The sequence below is a fragment of the Rhynchophorus ferrugineus genome, unplaced genomic scaffold (genome assembly GCF_030347505.1).
Source record: "Rhynchophorus ferrugineus isolate W39M unplaced genomic scaffold, kcgeb_rfMv2 rfM3, whole genome shotgun sequence".
NCBI classification, from domain to species: Eukaryota; Metazoa; Arthropoda; class Insecta; order Coleoptera; family Curculionidae; genus Rhynchophorus; species Rhynchophorus ferrugineus.
In genome coordinates this window covers 13,807,311-13,826,321 of record NW_027472582.1, presented here as the reverse complement: position 1 = coordinate 13,826,321, position 19,011 = coordinate 13,807,311, and the positions used below count along the sequence as shown (strand labels likewise).

At 32.8% G+C, this 19,011-nt stretch overlaps 2 protein-coding genes across 3 annotated transcripts; one reads left to right on the top strand and one right to left on the bottom strand.

Annotated features, from left to right (window-relative positions):
• Nucleotides 1–2,110: 2,110 nt before the first annotated feature.
• LOC143194302 (uncharacterized) lies at nt 2,111–7,298 on the top strand. Its single transcript, XM_076400995.1, has 3 exons — nt 2,111–2,269; nt 6,379–6,651; nt 6,705–7,298. The coding sequence occupies exons 1-3, from the start codon at nt 2,222–2,224 to the stop codon at nt 7,200–7,202; spliced, it is 819 nt and encodes a 272-aa protein (XP_076257110.1). The 5' UTR covers nt 2,111–2,221; the 3' UTR covers nt 7,203–7,298.
• Nucleotides 7,299–11,256: 3,958 nt separating this feature from the next.
• On the bottom strand, nt 11,257–13,906 carry LOC143194299 (uncharacterized). Of its 2 annotated transcripts, none has more exons than XM_076400990.1 (5): nt 13,739–13,906; nt 13,494–13,684; nt 12,009–12,450; nt 11,820–11,951; nt 11,257–11,755 (listed from the first exon to the last, which is right to left on the bottom strand). In XM_076400990.1, exons 1-5 carry the CDS (start codon nt 13,815–13,817, stop codon nt 11,511–11,513), a joined length of 1,089 nt encoding a protein of 362 aa, XP_076257105.1. In that variant the 5' UTR covers nt 13,818–13,906; the 3' UTR covers nt 11,257–11,510. The 2 variants fall into 2 exon arrangements, with proteins under 2 accessions (XP_076257105.1, XP_076257106.1); XM_076400991.1 differs by having other exon boundaries at nt 12,009–12,429; nt 13,739–13,905.
• Between the last annotated feature and the right edge of the window lie 5,105 nt (nt 13,907–19,011).

Genomic DNA, 19,011 nt, shown 5'->3' with positions numbered 1-19,011 from the left:
CAAGCCTAGAGTATATAAAGCATTGGCCCCAGTACACTTCCTTGTGGTACACCTGCTTTAGATTCTTTTATTGTATAAAAAGCTTCTTCTTGTTTAACTCTAAGCATTCCAGCTATAATGTACGATTTTAGTAGTTCGGTGTAATGTTTTGGTGACATTTTCAGTAGTTTATGAACAAGGTTTCGTGCCAAACCTTATCGAGGGTTTGCGCTACATCTTAGAATACAGCTGGTATTGGCTTTTTCAATAACATATGTTATTCTGTTGACCTGACCTATTGTTAAATGCTTGTTATTAAACCCAAACTGGTATTGGTATTGGGTTTTTTCTCTCTATGTTCGGTTTTATTCTTGTCAACAGGAGTGTTTTTCAAGAACCTTAGATATTACTGGCAACAGTGATATAGGTCTATAGGCTTTTATTTCATTTGGTGACTTTACAGCTTTTGGGATCGTTATAATTTCCGCTATCTTCCGAATGTCTGGAAAAATATAATAAGTGAATCTTTAACATTAAATTTAATTATGTGGTGAAAATATAAGTTGATTGGCGACGCATATAATTAACGACGATTAAATTTCTAAACTTATACTACTACATGATGAATGCATTTATTTTATAAGTGACCTGTACTTCTGTACTAATACTTAATCAAATTGTGTATTTAATTATATTTACTATTTTTAGTTAGTATAGTTTGAATTTTAAATTAGATATGAATGTTCACCTACTAGTTCGATGAACTATTACAAAATAACTGAGGATTGATTGAATCACAATATAAATGGTGTATTACTTCACAACAAACAATGAACCTAAACAAAAATATTCCACGCGGTACTTAATATGTTGCTGAATTAGTATGCAAGTGCCATAAAAAATATATTTTAACCTCTTTTTCTTCAATAACAATAAAGCGTATTTGGGCCAAAACCATTTTATACGGTAGGAGATAGAAAGTCACATGGTAATTTTTGCAGTAATTAATATTTGAAGTTAGGTTTTAAGTATTTTTTATTGTTGGAAATGTGTAAATTAATTTAATAAAAATATGAACATAATTTGGTTTATTTTTATGTTATCTCTGCATACATATTTTTTAATATATTTAAAGTCTCCTTTTTACCAACGACGGTTTATCTGGACTGGACCTACAGTTTAACGTGGTCTCGAACCACGGTCCTCGGCACTAAGTCTACCGACTGGCCATTGACCAACTTAGAGACCATCCCAGAAGACATCCAGCCTGGTTGTTAATATGACTGGGATGGTTTGTCCTTGTCGGATTTTCTACTGTTGCCTATAAAGATATTTACAGTTACAATCACAAACACAAAATACATCGATACCCCAGCAGGATTCGAACCCGAGACTATCGCAACAGTAGGAGGATCGTCCCGTCGCCTTAACCACTGCGCCAACGAAGCCGGCATACATAAAATTGATGTCATATTTACTACTTTGTATTAGAAGTTTAAAATTATATAAGTAATACTGTACAATTTTGAATAACATGTTTATAGAGTCTTCTATGATATTTATTTAAGCAATTTATAGTTAAAACCGTATGAAAGTAATAATAAAAAAACAACCAATTTTTTTTAAATCTTTTTACTAACGGTTTAACTGGGCCGAACCTACAGTTTAACGTGGGCTTCGACTTTTCAAAGACCAGCAATTCTTGCCTGAGTAAAAGAATGGGACTACCATATGCGACTAGTCATCTATTATGAAAATTTTACATTACTTTTAACTTTACTATGTTTAATTTCACTCAAAAAAAGGTTAGGAGTTAATTCCAATACCCAATATTCACCACAAAAATCCTAATATGTTTTCATCAAGTACACGAATATAACTTGTCATCAACTACTACTTGGAACATCCATTCTAGCGTCACGTTTTACTTGCTAAATTTAGTCAGGACACTTTCGCAATCACCGTACACTCTTGGACGTATCCTTCCAAAGCACAGATAAACACACATTAAGGTTAAAATTAAGTAGTCGCCGTTTATTCAGAACTTGATGTCGCGTGTTTTGCAACCGGCCCAAGTAGGGAGTCTATTTAAGCTATGGCCAAGAACATTTTATTGTTCATAATTTATCGATTTTTCGTCCCCAATCGATTCTTCAGATCCGTGGAGTGCTCGACGTCGTTGTCATCGAACAAAAAATTTCTCAGTTGACTTGTGCTTACTTATATTTTGATTCTTCAAAATATGACGAGTGCCAAGACAGTGTTTCTAGTAGGAATTACCTTAGTTTATGTAAGTATGTAGGCAACCGGCCATTTAAATAAATTTGAATTGGTAATGGGGTACGAAAACCAATACAGCAATAAGTAACGCGCGTCTCTAAAAACAATCGACCACACCGATGTCAATCCAAGTAATATAAAGTTGCTTTTTAATTGAAGTTTAATTAACACCGTTTTTAACACATGTTCTTATAGAGTGGCACCATGTAAGTAATGTTAATATCAAAATATTTCAATCAATCAGTTTCTGGTGTTTTGATATTATTCAAGCTTTAAAAATATATTAGGCTTGTAAATGATTTCTTATTCTATTGTTTACTGTGAAAAGTCGTACAAAATATTGGGGCGAAAGAACGATGTATCTTTTGAGGTTATCCACGAATTGATCCATTTTCTGGTATCTTCAAAAGAAGTGAAACGCTGCTCAGACAGATCGCGACTCATATATGGGAACAAGTTGCAATCAGAATAAGCAAAGCCTTGATAATACGGTGGATGGGAGAGCACTTCCCTTTTCAATGTTTTCAGGGGTTTTGCAACATGTGATCGAGCGTTGTCATGCTGAAAAACAACATTACTGTGTCTTGTATTCTGACCGGTTCGCACAGTACTCCTCTCAAAGGCATCATTTATAGTCGATCACGATCCCCAATGATGGTTTCATCGAGTAATATCTTCAAATCATCGTTTTTTTGCTGTCCAGGACGCTCTCTGCCTTCGGCGTCAAATTCGCCACTTAAAACGTCAAAACCAGTATTCACATGTTGAAATCGATGGACTATGATTGTCATCAGCTTCACAAAGTATTCTTTGACCTACCTTTTTCTTCGCTAATACGGTAGACCCGGTAAACATTTTCGACACACTAAAAAAAAGGTTTTTCATATAACGACGAAATAACACATACTATTGACAAGTGATCAGTGAGGCTTCAACATACTGTTGGTTATAAAAGTACCACCATCTGTTGTAAGTTCTTTAAAATTAATTTATAGGTCTGATTTATTACAAATAGGAAGACCAATTCCAATTTTCTAGTGATAGATTTCATAATATTGAACATAATATCCATTTTCTAAATAATTATTGAACTGCATTTCTGAAATGATCTTTGGTTCTATTTTAGCCTTCTTAATCAACACTAATAAAGTAGAACAGCTTCTTATATTAATGAATATCCACTCCAACGAAACTAAATCTGAGAAATAAATTGATTGTGGCATAATATATATTACATTTTCGATGAAAAAACTCCGAAAACCTAATGCTGTTTGAGTAAAAGCATTGTTCTGATATAAAAACAAGAGTTATCTATACATACTTTATATCTCTTATGATGAATAATTTCTGGAAAAAGACACTAAACACAAAAATTATACATTCATTTGATTGATTCATTTGATAATCACTCAATATGTCTAGATAGACAAAATTTGAAGAATCAGTAGAGAATAAATAATGCGTGACTTGTTTGCTTTTTAAAAAAATATGTTGTTCATCAATACCGTATAGATAAATGTTATGCGTATTATTTTTGTTCTTGAATCAATATTATATTCTTGAATCCACTGCATCCAGTGCTTCACTTATTTCCCTCTTTGCAATTTTCGCACAAAAAAATCCAAAAAGACTTTATTTTATGGAAAAAAACTAGTATTTTGTTATATGTCATCGGTATCGGTCTCAACTATTTAAAAGTAGCGATTTTGATTTCAATCAAAAATAACGACCTGGGGACCAAAAAAGATCGAAGGCAATGAATTTCTAGACTTATTGAACGAAAACCCAGCTTAATATCTCAAAGAATTTACGGAGAGCTTAGCTTAATTGATGCGTTTACATACGACGAATAATATCCAAACATAGGCTTAGCAAAGTGTAGGATCTAACGAGCTACCAAAACTGAAACTGTTACTACAAATGACGTCGACTGAACAAATTACACGTATTGCTGCCAGAAAAACCAGCTATGGTCAGTAATAGGCGCAATTAATAAATTAATAAAGGCGCGTCCTATTTTATGACGATCGGTCAAGCATCGTAAGAGTTGTGAACGATACAATGCTGTAGCTCGAATGGAAAACTCTGCCCTAGCCAGCAAGCTTATATTAATATAGCATGAGTTAGGGTCGCACAGAGTTCCGTAATGATGAAGAAGTGCGAAAAGGAATTAACAATAAAAATATTTAACCAAGATTACAGCATACTTGTGTAAAGTAATAAAACATGTAAATATTGCTTTAGTGGACTGTAATTTGACATGTTGACTCACTTCCTCCAAATGGAATGGGTTCTTTACAGGTTTTCAGCTCAGTGCTACAATACCGCTTTCTTTTTATATGCATAGACCCAGTTTATTACACCAATATGCATCAGCGATTGCTTAGAAATTAAAACTGTTGCATGATAGTATTATTATAACAATACAGATACCTTTTAAAACCTTAAGAACTGTCCTTTAAGAACTCCTCTGAATCTCTATAATTTGATATTTTTTCCATGTGGTTTATAAATAAATGTTTGTTGTATGGAATAGCAACATCAACAAGTACTTTTCGTTTGTTATCAACCAGTATAATTCTATTATGATCTATAAAGGTTGACATACTGGTATATATCATTCTACGGTCCCATTATATTTCATATTCTTCATTTTCTAATACAACCTTTCTTTGATTGGAAGAATTCTAACTTATCACCGAGTTCTTAGAGCATTATCTTAGTCACCGCATCATACTCGTAAGCATGATACGATCATCTAGGAGACCCCTATAACCACTTTGGCATCTACACTACATTTATTATCGTAAACTGTCGGATTTTTTTAATAATTGTTATTATCATTACATTAATTTAGAACCATTGTAATTGCTATCTATTTTTAAATTATATAACACAATAATAACAGTATTTATTAGGATAATTTATACATTAAAATTACAAATTATGAGCACCATTTGTTTTTTTTTGTGATAATTACATTGCTAATTACAATCTTTAAATTTTTTAGTTAATTTTTTTTAGTTTAAATTTAACGTTGCTAAAAGTTATGAGCAAATGTGGAATATTATATCACACATGGAGAAATGGAGACTGATGCGCAGTAGCTAATGGCGCGTTGATTCTGTGGCTTTTTAATGTAATGCTAAAATGTATTAAAACGTAAATTATTAAAAAATTTAAGTAAGTCTTGAGACATTAGTGGACCTTTAAGAACTTTTTAGGCAAATTATTACATACACTTTTCTCCAGCAATCTTATAATATACAGTCTTCTATTAACATTATATTGTTCCATTATAAATAAGTTTATGTTTAATTCACTATATCTGCCTTTCCATACTTCTTTCGTTGATTTTTCGACTTAGCATAATGAATTCAACAGAAAAGCTTGTTAGGAGTTTGAGTTCCATCCGTACTGCAAACATAACGGTAGCCCGTGTTGAATTTGACTAAAGGTTGATTCATTTTAAGAAAAATTCCAGACAATAGATATGAGAGGATTTGAGTTAATAAAAAAACACGTAATACAAATTGGAAACAATGTCTAGATCACTTACCTACATGTTAATGAGATTTAATAAGCCATCTTTATTACTTTTCAGCAATCAAGGCAATATTATTGACTATTATAAACAAAAATACTTAATGTAAATATAATAAAACACGTTTACGAACAATATATATGGATATTTTTATTCCTAGAATATCAATTCTTCTTATTTTGCTTTCTTATAGACAAGCAATGTGTTGTAAGTTAGGTTGTCATAAAAACTGTTGAAATGCTCCTCTTTTATTATACCTATTGTTATGGAAATGCATTTATTATGTCTCAATACTTAATCCTTACGATGTTTTTTGCCAAATAATAACAAAGAATAATAATAAACCATTAATTTTACCACAAATATTTGTAACCGTCTTCCATCAAAATTAACATATACAATTTAGTGAATGTAAAACATGAAGATACATTATATGTATATCAAGAATAATTATTCTTTTATATTTAATACAATGGTTTTAAAATAAAATTACTTGTTACTCGCTATGTAAATATAAGAAAATATTTAATTAAAAAAAATATAGCAGACAAATTTTTATGTACCTTTTGTTTTAGAGCATAAATATAGTTGCTAGCACACCATGGCTTCATAAAAACCGCAACTCCAGTTCGCTGTTTAGCTTTGCCAGCTCAGCTTCGACTGTATCTTCCACAACAGAATCCCACATAGCGGACTTGAGGAAAAAAGCAGAGAAAAGCGCTCAACTTCAACAAGACAAAGAGATAGTCCAACAAGAAGATCTAGCCGATGACGAAGATGATGAAAGCAGCGGTGATGACGTAAATATTGAAGTAAACGAAGCTTCACCCAGTTTTATCAGAAAAAAGGTAATTCCAACTACTTCAATTCCAATCACTTAATGACGAATATTTTGTTCTAGGTTAGTAAAATTTTAGCCAAGTTACGGTTAATAGCGCAAATCAAGAATGCTTACCACGCCAGTAAGGGACTATCAAAACATCATCGAAATTTGACGTTTTCGATTACCCCATCAAAGAACTCGACAGATCACCAAATAAAAAGTGCCGAGGACACTGAAGAATTCGAGGTGGAATCGATAGCACCACAATCGCAAAATATTCAACAAATATATAGATACTCGGGGCCCAGCGAACGATTGATTCTACCCAATGAAAGAATCGATGAACCAACAAAAGTTGCGGTGGAAGTCAATGAAATAAATGACAAAGTGGAGAATATTGATAAACCGGATACAAACAAAGCGCAAGAACCAGAACCCAGTAGGTTTGGACCACTAGGCGTGTTTTTTGCCGAACTCTTTGGTACCTTAGTAGGCTTGACTTATGGAGCTGTTACACAACTTACTAGTGGAAATCAAAGCCCAGTTGTTCAAAGTACTTTGCCAGCGTCAACATGAGACTGTTAATATAAAATATTTGTTTATTGTTGTGTATGTTTTTATATGTATATTATTACAATTTATATGATTTTTTATTGATATGTCTTAATGATGTACAAATGATAATAAATGTTCAAAAATTGAAATACATTGAAAATTTTACCGTCATATATACTAGCGCATTCGCCATTTGTCCATGAAAATGCAAAACTATTTTTTTATCAATTTGCTGTATTACTATAATTCTAGTTTATCAATTGACGCACCTTCTTATGTCATTGCTCCACTCTCCAATCAACTCAAGTTAATATATATAATTTTTAAACCAATTTTGTTATTATATCCACCAATGCTGATTTGGGAATATCAATTCTTAAAAAGCACAATACAAAAGCATTTCATATGAAGTAGTGTTTAAAACATACTACTCTTATTAACACTATTTGACACATTTCACGTTACATCCAAAATAGAAAAATAATGATACTATTAACCATATATTAAAATAAAGACAAATAAAATAAATACATCGGATAGATCAAAGATAGCGCTACTAGTTTCTATAAATTCGTATTAAAAAATTAGTAAACTCAAAAGTAACAACGCTATTTATCAAAAATATAATATATATGTTTGATGATAGTTAAATCAAAATAGTTAAATAATTTTGAGAGCCTTCGCCACTTTGCCCTGCTATACACATACAAACATACTTCGTATTTTGCAATCTCAACCATAGAGAAAATTGACACTGATGAAACATACAACTTCCGCACTTACAATTTGTTTTAACCCTAAACAAAATATTTATTGCAATGTTGTTTGTGCATTAATTTGTTGTTTGCAAGTTTAATCATTTATTAAAATAATTGTTGTTATAAATGTTGCATTGAGAAGTGTTATAAATTATAAACCTTATAAGCACAAGTTCTAGCAGTTTAATTTAATTTGTTAGGAATGTCCAGTATGCAAGTGTTTTTTTCTGGTTTCAATATTTATTTTTAACATTATTTTACTTATGTCATTTCAGTGTATATTTTAGTATTATTGGAGCCAGCATAAGAGGAAGAATTAAACTACTAAAACTACTAAAAAAATCATTTAAATTTGATCTACGAATAAAGTTAATATGTTGTTTGAAATATATGTTAGTATTCAATATAATCTCCATGAATTTTAGTACATTTGTTCCAGAAATATTCGAATTTTAAGGATTCCTGTATTAAAAGAAGAAATTAGAATATTGATTCTTAGACTATCATATTATGGGCTCGATAAAAATAGTTTTTTAGATACATATTTAAAAATGTACAAAAATTCGTTCTGTAATTAATTGATTTTTACAACGGATTTAGATATGTGTAAAATATGGGTGATGTGACCTTGATAATAAAAATACATACTTTTTCCTTGAAAACCAACTCGTTTTCCACATTCATTTTTCATCAAACACATATCCTTAATAATTAAAAATATCTCTCAAAAATGATCTTAAAATTAATATATAGGATAACTAAAAGTTCACCAGTTATAAAAAAGCAGAATAGTAACTTCTAATAACCGATCCACAACACCATGTAACTTGAAACATTTATATAAATGTTTTTTGCTGCTAGTCCTATGCCTCTGTAATATTATAATTAAAACAAATTAATTCATTATTTTTATATGTATATTCATGTTAAGTTTTCCAACAATTGATAAGCCAGAGATTTGAACGAATCTACAGGGCGAATCGTATATAAGTAGTCAGTGGCGGCCATATGGTTTTAACAGCATCTGATTAACTTGTTGCTTATAATAAGGTTACTGCTGCCAAATAACCATAGCATCAACATCAATCCAGAGCCAGTGCTTGTAGTAAGTGTTTACTTCTCAACCAATATGTTGCTGTTGGTACTGCAGGAATATTCTTCACCAAATCTCGCCACAGTTGACGGTCAGCTGCAGTTATACATTATACGTTACATTCTAGGATCTTGGTCCATGTCTTTTTCGAAGTTGTCTGCTGTGTATTTTATTCAAAAGGCTTATTTCGTTTATTTTCACTTTTTATTCGACTGACATATCCAAACCATTGTAATCTGATCTTAACTATGCACTAATTGTCGCAACTTCATTATCTCATAAAGAAGCCTGTGAAATTTCCCTTAAGCATCGCATTCCTGTTCAATTTCAGAGAAATAGGGACGTATTGGAAGGAATAGAGTTCGAAAGAAACGGATTTTGGTTTTGATTTTATATTTCCAAAAAGGAATTGTTTGTCCAAAGATTGAATTTCTAAGAAAGAATTTCTAAAAGATTCAGTTGATTGTTAAACTCCGTCAAGGATAGTTCCAGGCCAGATTGTAAAAGGAGGTGGATGGTCATATGGCAGTAGTGATCAGAACTAGGAAACCAGGAAAACTAGGCAGGATACCCATGTAGTTGAACATGTTTACCAAAGTATTCACCATAGCAAGCTGTACGATTGTGAATGACGTAAGAACTTGTAACTATACTAATGATATATATTGATAATTCTTTTTTGTGTACAAATTGAGTGATATAGCGCTGCGTATCATCTAGCGAAAGCCATTATAGACAATTTACATTTTACAATTTACAATTTATTTACAATTTACAATTACAACTATTTGAGGGTATGGGTTATCTCTTGTAAAGAAACGATAATTTTGCTTTAGGTTCGTGCGATATGACTTCTCCAAGATTTTTATGGGGTTTTCCGAAATCACAGACCTACCTAGGGTGTCGTGTCGGTAATTCCTTTCCATTTTTTCTCACTAAAGAAAAACATTATTTTCAATGAATAGTTACAACGTAGTTACTCAAAGAATTGAGAATTTGATTTTATATATTTTGCCTATTACTCAAGCAATTTATGGAAGCTATTCCAAAAGAGCAATTTCTCCCTTCAGCTAAACCATTCATTGAGTCACTTTTAAAATTCTTAAAAATCGGCGAAGTGTTCCAAAAGCACATGCCCCATGGAAAAAGTAGTAGTTGGATAGAGCCAGGTCTGGAGCGTACGGTGGATGATATAAAGGTTCCTATTCAAATGATTTCAGCACTTGACAGCTTGACTAGCTTTTCTATATGAGAGTTATGCACGGATCAATACACAGTTCAAATTGATCATTGATCAAACTGTTTCATCAGTACATAAATTACCAACATGGTTTCACCAGACAGCCACAGAGTATGGTCTAGCGACCAAAGCGATTGGTCCTTGTCAATGCGCATCAGATAATAACCATGATTTTTTCGCTTGAGATTTTAGAAATAAATCAGTTTGTTGTTACTTTTCGATGCAGAAGTGACATCCTTTCATACATTTAAAGCACCATTTCACTGATTGATCCCAAATTATATTTTTGTTTCTTTTTCATCGCTTGTAATCGTTCACAAATTGCATTAAACTTTTCTATCAATTGTTTTTGAGCGTATATTGATACTTCAACATCACCATCATCACGTTGAAGTAGTAGATTTAAGTTGTTGATGCCATATTTCACATGCTCTTGTGATTGGAACGTGTTGCCTTTAAGTGTCTATCAGAAATCGACTGCAACTTTTCTCTTTCGATGACGTTTTAAAAAAATTAGAAATGTAGAGCGGTTTTATTTTGGCAGAATGTAACTTTGAGAATTTGTAATTTTGAGGTTAATGTCGTTAGAATAAAATAACATATATATGTATCGAATCATAATATCTCATACTTATACTATAGCAGGTTACTTATTACCGACACACCTGCTATGCCAATAAACCATCTGACCAACGTTGAATTCCAAACACACACAGAAACGGTTAATTAAAGTTAATACTTCACACATACATAATTTAATTAAAAAGCTGATTACAAAGTATTAACATATTTTTGAAGTTTCTTAATTTCTGTTCGCACATGAGATATTATTAGTAGTTTTTAGTCAACTGAAAGGGTTTTTTGAAAAATATTTAATGTTTATTTTAGGCTAATTATTACACGCGCCATAAAATCTATTATTCTTGATATTGTCTTTTTATGGCCAATATTGTAGGTGTTAGTTTGGATATTTTAATAAAACTATTTAGTGCTTTTATAACTAGACTTTATTCGATTTATAATAACTAATTTTTGTACAATACAAAAAAAATAGATTTTTTTATATTACTTTGTAATTTACAGTATATACTTAACGTATATATTTCATGTACTTTATCCTACTTATCCTAAAACAACCTTTAAACACGAGTCTTACTTCATATTCCATTATAGTACTGATATCAAGTTAAACGGTAATGATTTTAGAGCGTTCGTTCGATACAATGATCGTTAAGTTCTTAGGCTTCGAATTTGGAGTTGAAGAGTCCGGCATTTCTCAAGGCGGCGGCGGCATAAGGATCACCGAAAGAGGTGGCATGTGAGGTGGCTACACCTCCTTTACCGGTGGAGAACGAGTTGGCAATGGCGGTGGCAGATCCTGGATAGTTTCCCTCGTCACCGTTGGCGGAGCGTGTTCTGGCCCTGCCGGACGGTGATTTACCACCGATAAAAATTGGGAAGAAAGCGTTGTAGGATGGTACACCTAGATATAGAACGGTGTTAATTATGCTGATGATCTTCGGAGATTTCATTATATTATGTTATACCTTTTCCGGCATTACCGAAAGGCCAGCTGGCGGGGAGAGCACCAGAATCATCATCGTCATCATCGGCTGGGGCTGGGGTTGGGACTGCTGGTTTCCTGCCTTTGCTGGCTTTGTTTTTTCTAGCTGGAGCACCTGAACAAAATAATTTTATGAAGTCTGTACTGCCCGTAACACTATCCCATTACATACCACCGGCTGGAGCGGCAGCAGGAGCAACGGGGGCAGCGGCAGGAGCAACCGGAGCAGCAGGAGCTGGTGCAGCTGGAGCTGGTGCCGGAGCAGCTAAGGCGGGGGAGGGAGCTGGAACTGGTGCAGGTGCAGGTGGGGCGAAACCTTCGGGGGCGGCATCTTCAGCGGCTGGGGCTAGTTCCTCGGCAGGTGCTTCGGCCGGGAGCCCAGCAGCTGGATCGTAGGATGGCTCGGCGTTTGGCAATACAATAGTCTCGGTGGTTCCAGATTCAAGCGAGAACAAAACTTCCTGGTCGTCGACGTTGTTTCCTTGGTCCTGTGGCAAGTCGGCTTGGGGTTCGGTTTCGTTGAGGGACTCTGGTTCTGGAGCGCCGCCCGAGAATGGTTCGGCTACTTGTTCAGGTGATTGATCGCCTTCGATCTGGGAAAGTGGAAAGCATGGCTTGAAAAGTCGATTAATATACGTGTTACAAAGAATTCTTATTATATCATAGGTGTAGTTTGTACAGCAAGAACAGCTGAAGATACAGATAGGTAGTTAGGAAGGCGTGGACCCAAAGATGTAGGCTAAGTATAGAGAATATTAATTAATAGAATATAATTAGTTGTTTTTAATTAAAACTCATGGAAGAACAAACGAGTTCGGCATCCTGAATATTAAAAATCTAGAAGGATTGATAGCAATCGATGGTGCGCGAACAATGTACGTTTAAATTAAAATAATATGGTGCTTAGGCACGTTCTGCACTTTTACGTAATATCAAGCAATCGGTAATTGAATATTTCAAACACATTATATATTATAATTATTATTTAATATTGTTATTGGGAAGTCTATGGGAGATAAGATCATGAACATTCTCGCAAGTATATTGACCGTAGGGAACCATTATAATGGATGACATCTATATTGCACCGTGAGAGTTCCAATTAAACATGCACAAGAATATTAATGCATTATTTGTTTACACTTTCTTTCGATCGACTTTTCATACAAGAATAATAACTCGTAGATTAAATAAATGTCCATATCTCCTCAAACATATTACCGATTTTTTTATGAAATAAACATTAAACTAAATAAAATAATCGCAAGAAAACGAAGCCAGATTGTTTTACAGTAACGAATGTATAAATAAATTAAAAATAGTAAAAAAGAGATATCTTGAATACTAATTAATCACAGACAAATCATGGTAATTAAAGCTAGTAAATAATTTGTTAAATATATACTATACAATTGCAAAATAAACTTGAAGGAGAGGTCATTATAAATAAAATGTTGAATAGAAATTAAGTAAAATGTTAATTAGTCTGCTGTTAATCTAATTTTAAAAGAGCTATTAATAGAAAAAGAGAAAAAAATAAGTTATTATTTTAGGATATTTTAAAAATATGATTGCAAGAAGTATTATAGAAATGTAGTTACTGAAAAGGAAGAAATTTTGTGTCTGTTTTATATAATATTGATTGGGTTCTACCTACCTCAGGAGCAGCATCATCAAGTGGTACTGACAAAACTTGACCAGGACTTCCAGCGAATGAGTTGGTGGCGACGGTGTCTCCAATAACCATGGCAGTCATGGCACCTGGAGGGATGTACTCATAGCCCTGTCTGGCAAACCGTGGACTGGTGTAATAGCTACCACCAATCATGTAACCCCTCGGTATGGATCCTGAGCGAGGCAAAAAAAGCGTAAAGAATTCTTATTAATACGTGAAAAACTTACTATGATATTTTTTGACTGGTGAAGCACCGCACAATGCCACCACAACGAGAACGCCACACACGACCTGGAGGAATCTCATTTTGCAAATAGAGATCAATGAAAAGTCGATGATTGAATAAATTGAAACTACTACGAGTTCCAAAAGACAAGTTTGGATGTGATGATTGTAGGGATGTACGAGCACAATATATATGTCGCAATCTATATCTCCCACCACCTTTTTTTTATTCACTCGCATGCATACACACACACATACACACACCTGGCAAAATCTAAAGATTCCGCACACGTTCAGATTTATAGTTTGTTTTATAAACGATGTGGATTTTTGAAATTTAAATAGCGTTTAGAAGAAATTTATCGGAATCGAGAGTAAAGAGTATAGTCGGTTTAATGGGTTTTGTATATTATGGGATTATGTTAATATTGACCAACCGCCAGTTTAGTAAATCAGATTTTTTTAAAGAAAAACACATGTTTCCTGGCTATAGTTCTGTTTCGTGTAATTTATCATTTTTTTCTTTGTATGATTCAGTGGAAATACAGATGGAATAAATTTCTGTCAGTATTCTACTTGAAAAATACACAATGACAATGACAGGGCACTTCGTGTACATTCTCTAGCATTTTCGGTTAAATGGATAAACAAGTAGATGTAAAAGAACCAGCCACCGTCAGAACTTTATAATTTAAATTGTTAGTTAAAATTGATCTTAATAAATTTGATTCATTTAATAACTATATATTAAATATATGACTGCATTGTTCAATTATTATTTATTGACTTTATGTATATGTTCCAATACAGTTGTACGGGAAATAGAGTATTAGATATACTCAGTCAGATATAAAATCTGATAATGAGGACTTGTTTTAATCACGCCAGTATCCAGGCTAGTTTAGACCGAATTCTGTCCGAAAATCCTCCATCCTGGACACTCGTCAGTCAGTAAATAATTAAAAGAGCAAAGTGGTATATCTAGCCACCAAAGATTGTTTTTATCTGATGTAATATATAAGTTGCGTATGGAGACAGAGCTGTTTATACGACAAAGATACGGCTACACTACAATTTTATTTGCGTTACGTTTATGTAAAAATATAATTAAAAGTTATTTGTTTTTGAGATCTCATATATAATGAGGGTTCATCTGTTATATTTGGAGCATGAATAAGTATCCTTTCTTATGCTTTTATGAATTATGAAGCATTTGTTTTCAATGGACAAAATTTTATGTTTAATTCATAATATTCTACATTAATCACTGTATTGTATATTATTCTAGTTAGTCTATATCACTAGTTCTGGCAGCCATCAGTCTGGCAACAATATGTATATGCAAATGCAGTTGAAAGGTAGCTACATTTATGATTAAACCAATTCTTTAATATTTTTATATTATGTGAAGTGTTTCCGATACGCCATCAATATAAAAAACCGTTACAAAATATGTGGTGAATACACTAACGAGATAAAAATATAAGCACATGTTATGGTGCTTTTTATGAACATGCTTTTGTTAATTATTTTTCACTACAAGAAATTATATTGGGCAAAATACTCATAAAACGGTTTATATAAAACCGGATTTTTGCATTTTATTCATTTCCAGTGATTTTAGATGTTTCAACAATGTAAAATTACTGGTTAAGTCAGTACTAACATCAGTTCAACATGTTCAAGCTTTGTGTTAGAATGTCCCCAATTCTTTGTCTTCCATCCTTCTCGACTTTATCTTCACCTCTTTTGTCTTCTTTGTTTCAGCCCGATGATTACATGGGAAACTTAATACCCGATATGCTTATTCCAAAAATAAAGCAATGTGGGTATATCTGACAGTGAGATGTGATCAGTGAAGTGTTTATTATGGGTAATACCTCTACAGTGGTTTCAGCAAGTCGCCATTTATTTCCTTTAAAAAACAGTTTCCGAGTAAATTAAAAATGTTTCTTTTGAACTCTACTTTTTAAATAATGAGACTATTTGTTTTTAAACATTCATTCAATTAACCGAAATTTTAATTATTAATAAAAAAGCAATTTATAAGTGAAAGCAACATATATTTCTTGACATATTTAGTGGAGTTCTGGCCAAACTATCAGTTGCCTGTTCAGACTGGCAGGTTACCAAAGGTGGGCTGATGCTAAAGTCTCCTAGTCATGAATCATTATGATTGAGATATTGTCTATATGAATACGTAAAATGAATTATGCTAATTTAAAATCGCTTGATGTTAATTAACTGATACAAACAAGAAACAACCAATTCATTATCAAACAAGTAAAAAAAAGAAAGATAAATAAACGGAAACTAAATTTCGGTCGTTAATTCTCACCCATTGGTTTCTAATAAATTTTTAAGCCGTTATCTTGAGATCACTGTAGCATTATAAATAGTTTTGTTATTAATTATGCAAGTCGTCTATCTTTGTCCACGTGCTTTAACTGTTGGGTAACTTTTATGTTTATTTTGGCGACAGTATCTACTCCCAAATTTCTGTGGATATCTGACGTTTTCCTAATACGTTAAATATGGTTAAATATGTCCATCGATAATTACTAATGTTCCTGGAAATAGTATAATTAAGTTTTGCTAATTATCCTCAAAATTGTTTAGTATTTAGTTCAAAATATAATAATATCAAAAGTACGTATATACATTTTTTCAGGTCTTTATTTCTCTAAAAATATCACTACATTTTAAAATATTTAGAGAATATTGATATTATTTTGGGCCAATATTTCAATATTTTTATAGTTTCTTAAAAATATCTGTATATTTTTTTCTTCGATATATCGATATATTGATATTTTTCTCGATAATCGACACTGCTAATACAAGAAATGCAATATTCGATATAAAACAATATCATATGGAACTCCTTAATATAATTGATGTATATGTATTCCATTTTTGATGGGTATGACGAAAAAGCTTCTGTTGTTTAAGATGAAGCTCAGCATGCACCATTTGTCCAAAAGGTGGGACATATTGAAGAATGTAGCCGAACAACATAACACATTGTCTGAAAAGTCCCGGTTCTAATACATAGATAGATAGCGCTCATTTTATTGCATTCATCGCTTTTTTCAGTTAGTACTAAACTTTAAAAGATAATTGTTAAAATTTCATGATATTCGACTTTTAAGTTTTTCAATTATTGTGCTAAGAGTGACCCTCTTTTGTTATTTCCAAACCAATGGATCAAAATTGTCACAGCTTCTTGATCTTGGGAAAAAATATCATTCAAGCTTGAAAAGTGTTATAAGGACTCCGTTCCATCAGAAACGACAATAAAATGTTGATTTGTTGACTTCAAACGTTATCCTAGAGACACCGAAGATGAGAACGCAGTGGACATCCTGATGAGGCAACACCAGAAAATACCAAAAAATCCGTAAAATCGTTCCGAATGGTCGAAAAGTAATATTACGTGAGTTTTCTAACATCGTAGGGATATCGAAAGAATGTGTTGGTTTCATATTGCATGGCCATTTGACCATGGGAAAGGTCTGTTCAAAATGGGTGCCGCGTTTACTCACTGTTGACCAAAAAAAAGTTAATGATCCTGAGCAATGTTTACCCATGATTAAACATAATAAACCGGAGAACCGAAATTTTGCGTCAATACATAACAATCGATGAAACATGGATCATCCACTTCACCCCGGAATAAAAACGATCGTCCTCTGAGTAGACAGCAACTGGTGAACATTGTCCAAAGGGCCCGAAAGCACAACAATCGACTGGAAAGGTTATGGGCTCGGTATTTTGGAATGTGCGCACTGTAATATGCATCGACTATCTTGAGAGGGAAATACCATCAACAGTGAATGTCATATAATATTATTGGAGAGTCTGAAGGTTCAAATTGCAAAAAGGGCCGCATGCGGCAAAATCAAATGTTTGGCAGTTGGAAATGATTCTGTCACTCTTGATAGAGATTACGTTGATGAATAAAGCCAATATTGAACAAGAAAAAATGCTTTTTCTTTGTTGCAACTAGGTCCACGGAATAAGTAGCTTATGGTAGGAAGATTATATCCTTATTTCACCATATATACCCAATTGAAAGCAACAAAATCGATAAACCGTCTTTAATAAATAATATAAATATCACAGTATGATGTCCACAAATATGAAATATAGAGGTTTTTAAACGTAATTTTATTAAACATTAAAAAAATTAACACCACAAATGACTCAAATATGACATGCATATTTATTATTGTTATATTTTCTGATAAGGATGATATAACGATTCCATTGGGCGTTATCACACTATTTAAATGGTGGGAATTGCTGCATTAAATGCAAATATGAAGAAAGTAAGTGTGACGTATTGGCAGTGAGATAATTATCGTCTGTCGTAGACAGACAATGGACAAAAGGCACCACGTCACAGATGAATATATTGGCAAGCGTTACTGCACTTGAAGTCAATGAATCGTCTCGGGTGTTATATTTAATTTATTATTTTTAAATTAGTATTCCGCGTAAATAAAAATAAATCGTTAGAGGATCTACTAGGGGATCCCTTCTTGCATTAATCTACTGTTAGATCGACAGATGTTTTGATGAAATTAGAATAATTAACATCACTGAATAATCGTTATTTGTAACAGATTTTTAATACGCTTGGCTATTCTTTAAACATTTTAAATTGTATTCACTATATCACTTACATTAATATATTAATCAGGTCAAAGATCTGTCATAATGATTTACTTTTATTAAAAACCATTTTGCTGAATCGTATAGAAATTATAAAAGGTCAATTGAGAAGTCCCCGGCCTGACATATAGATGGTGCTACTAGAATTAAATCCATACGTTTTTTAGTTAGCCCTAACCCTCAAAAGTTGCGTGTATAAATTTTACAGCTCTTGGATCATTAGTTTGTGAATTATAGCAACTTTTGTTATTGTGAAAAAATGGATATAAAGGAATTTCGCGTGTTGATAAAATATTGCTTTTTGAAGAGAAAAAATTCTTGGCTTGATGCCGAATTTCCGGGTAAAATCAAACATCAAAAATTGGTATGCTAAGTTTAGACTTGGTGAAACGAGCACCGAAGATGGTGAACGCAGTGGCCGGCCGGTAACGAAGAGGTTGTTACCGACGAAAGCATTAAAAAAATCCACAAAACGATTTTGAATGACCGTAAGTTGAAATTGTACATTATATCATTCAGGAATATTTGGATATGAGAAAGCTCTGTGCAAAGTGAGTGCCGCGGGTGCTCACTTTTGAACCAAAATCAACGACGAGTT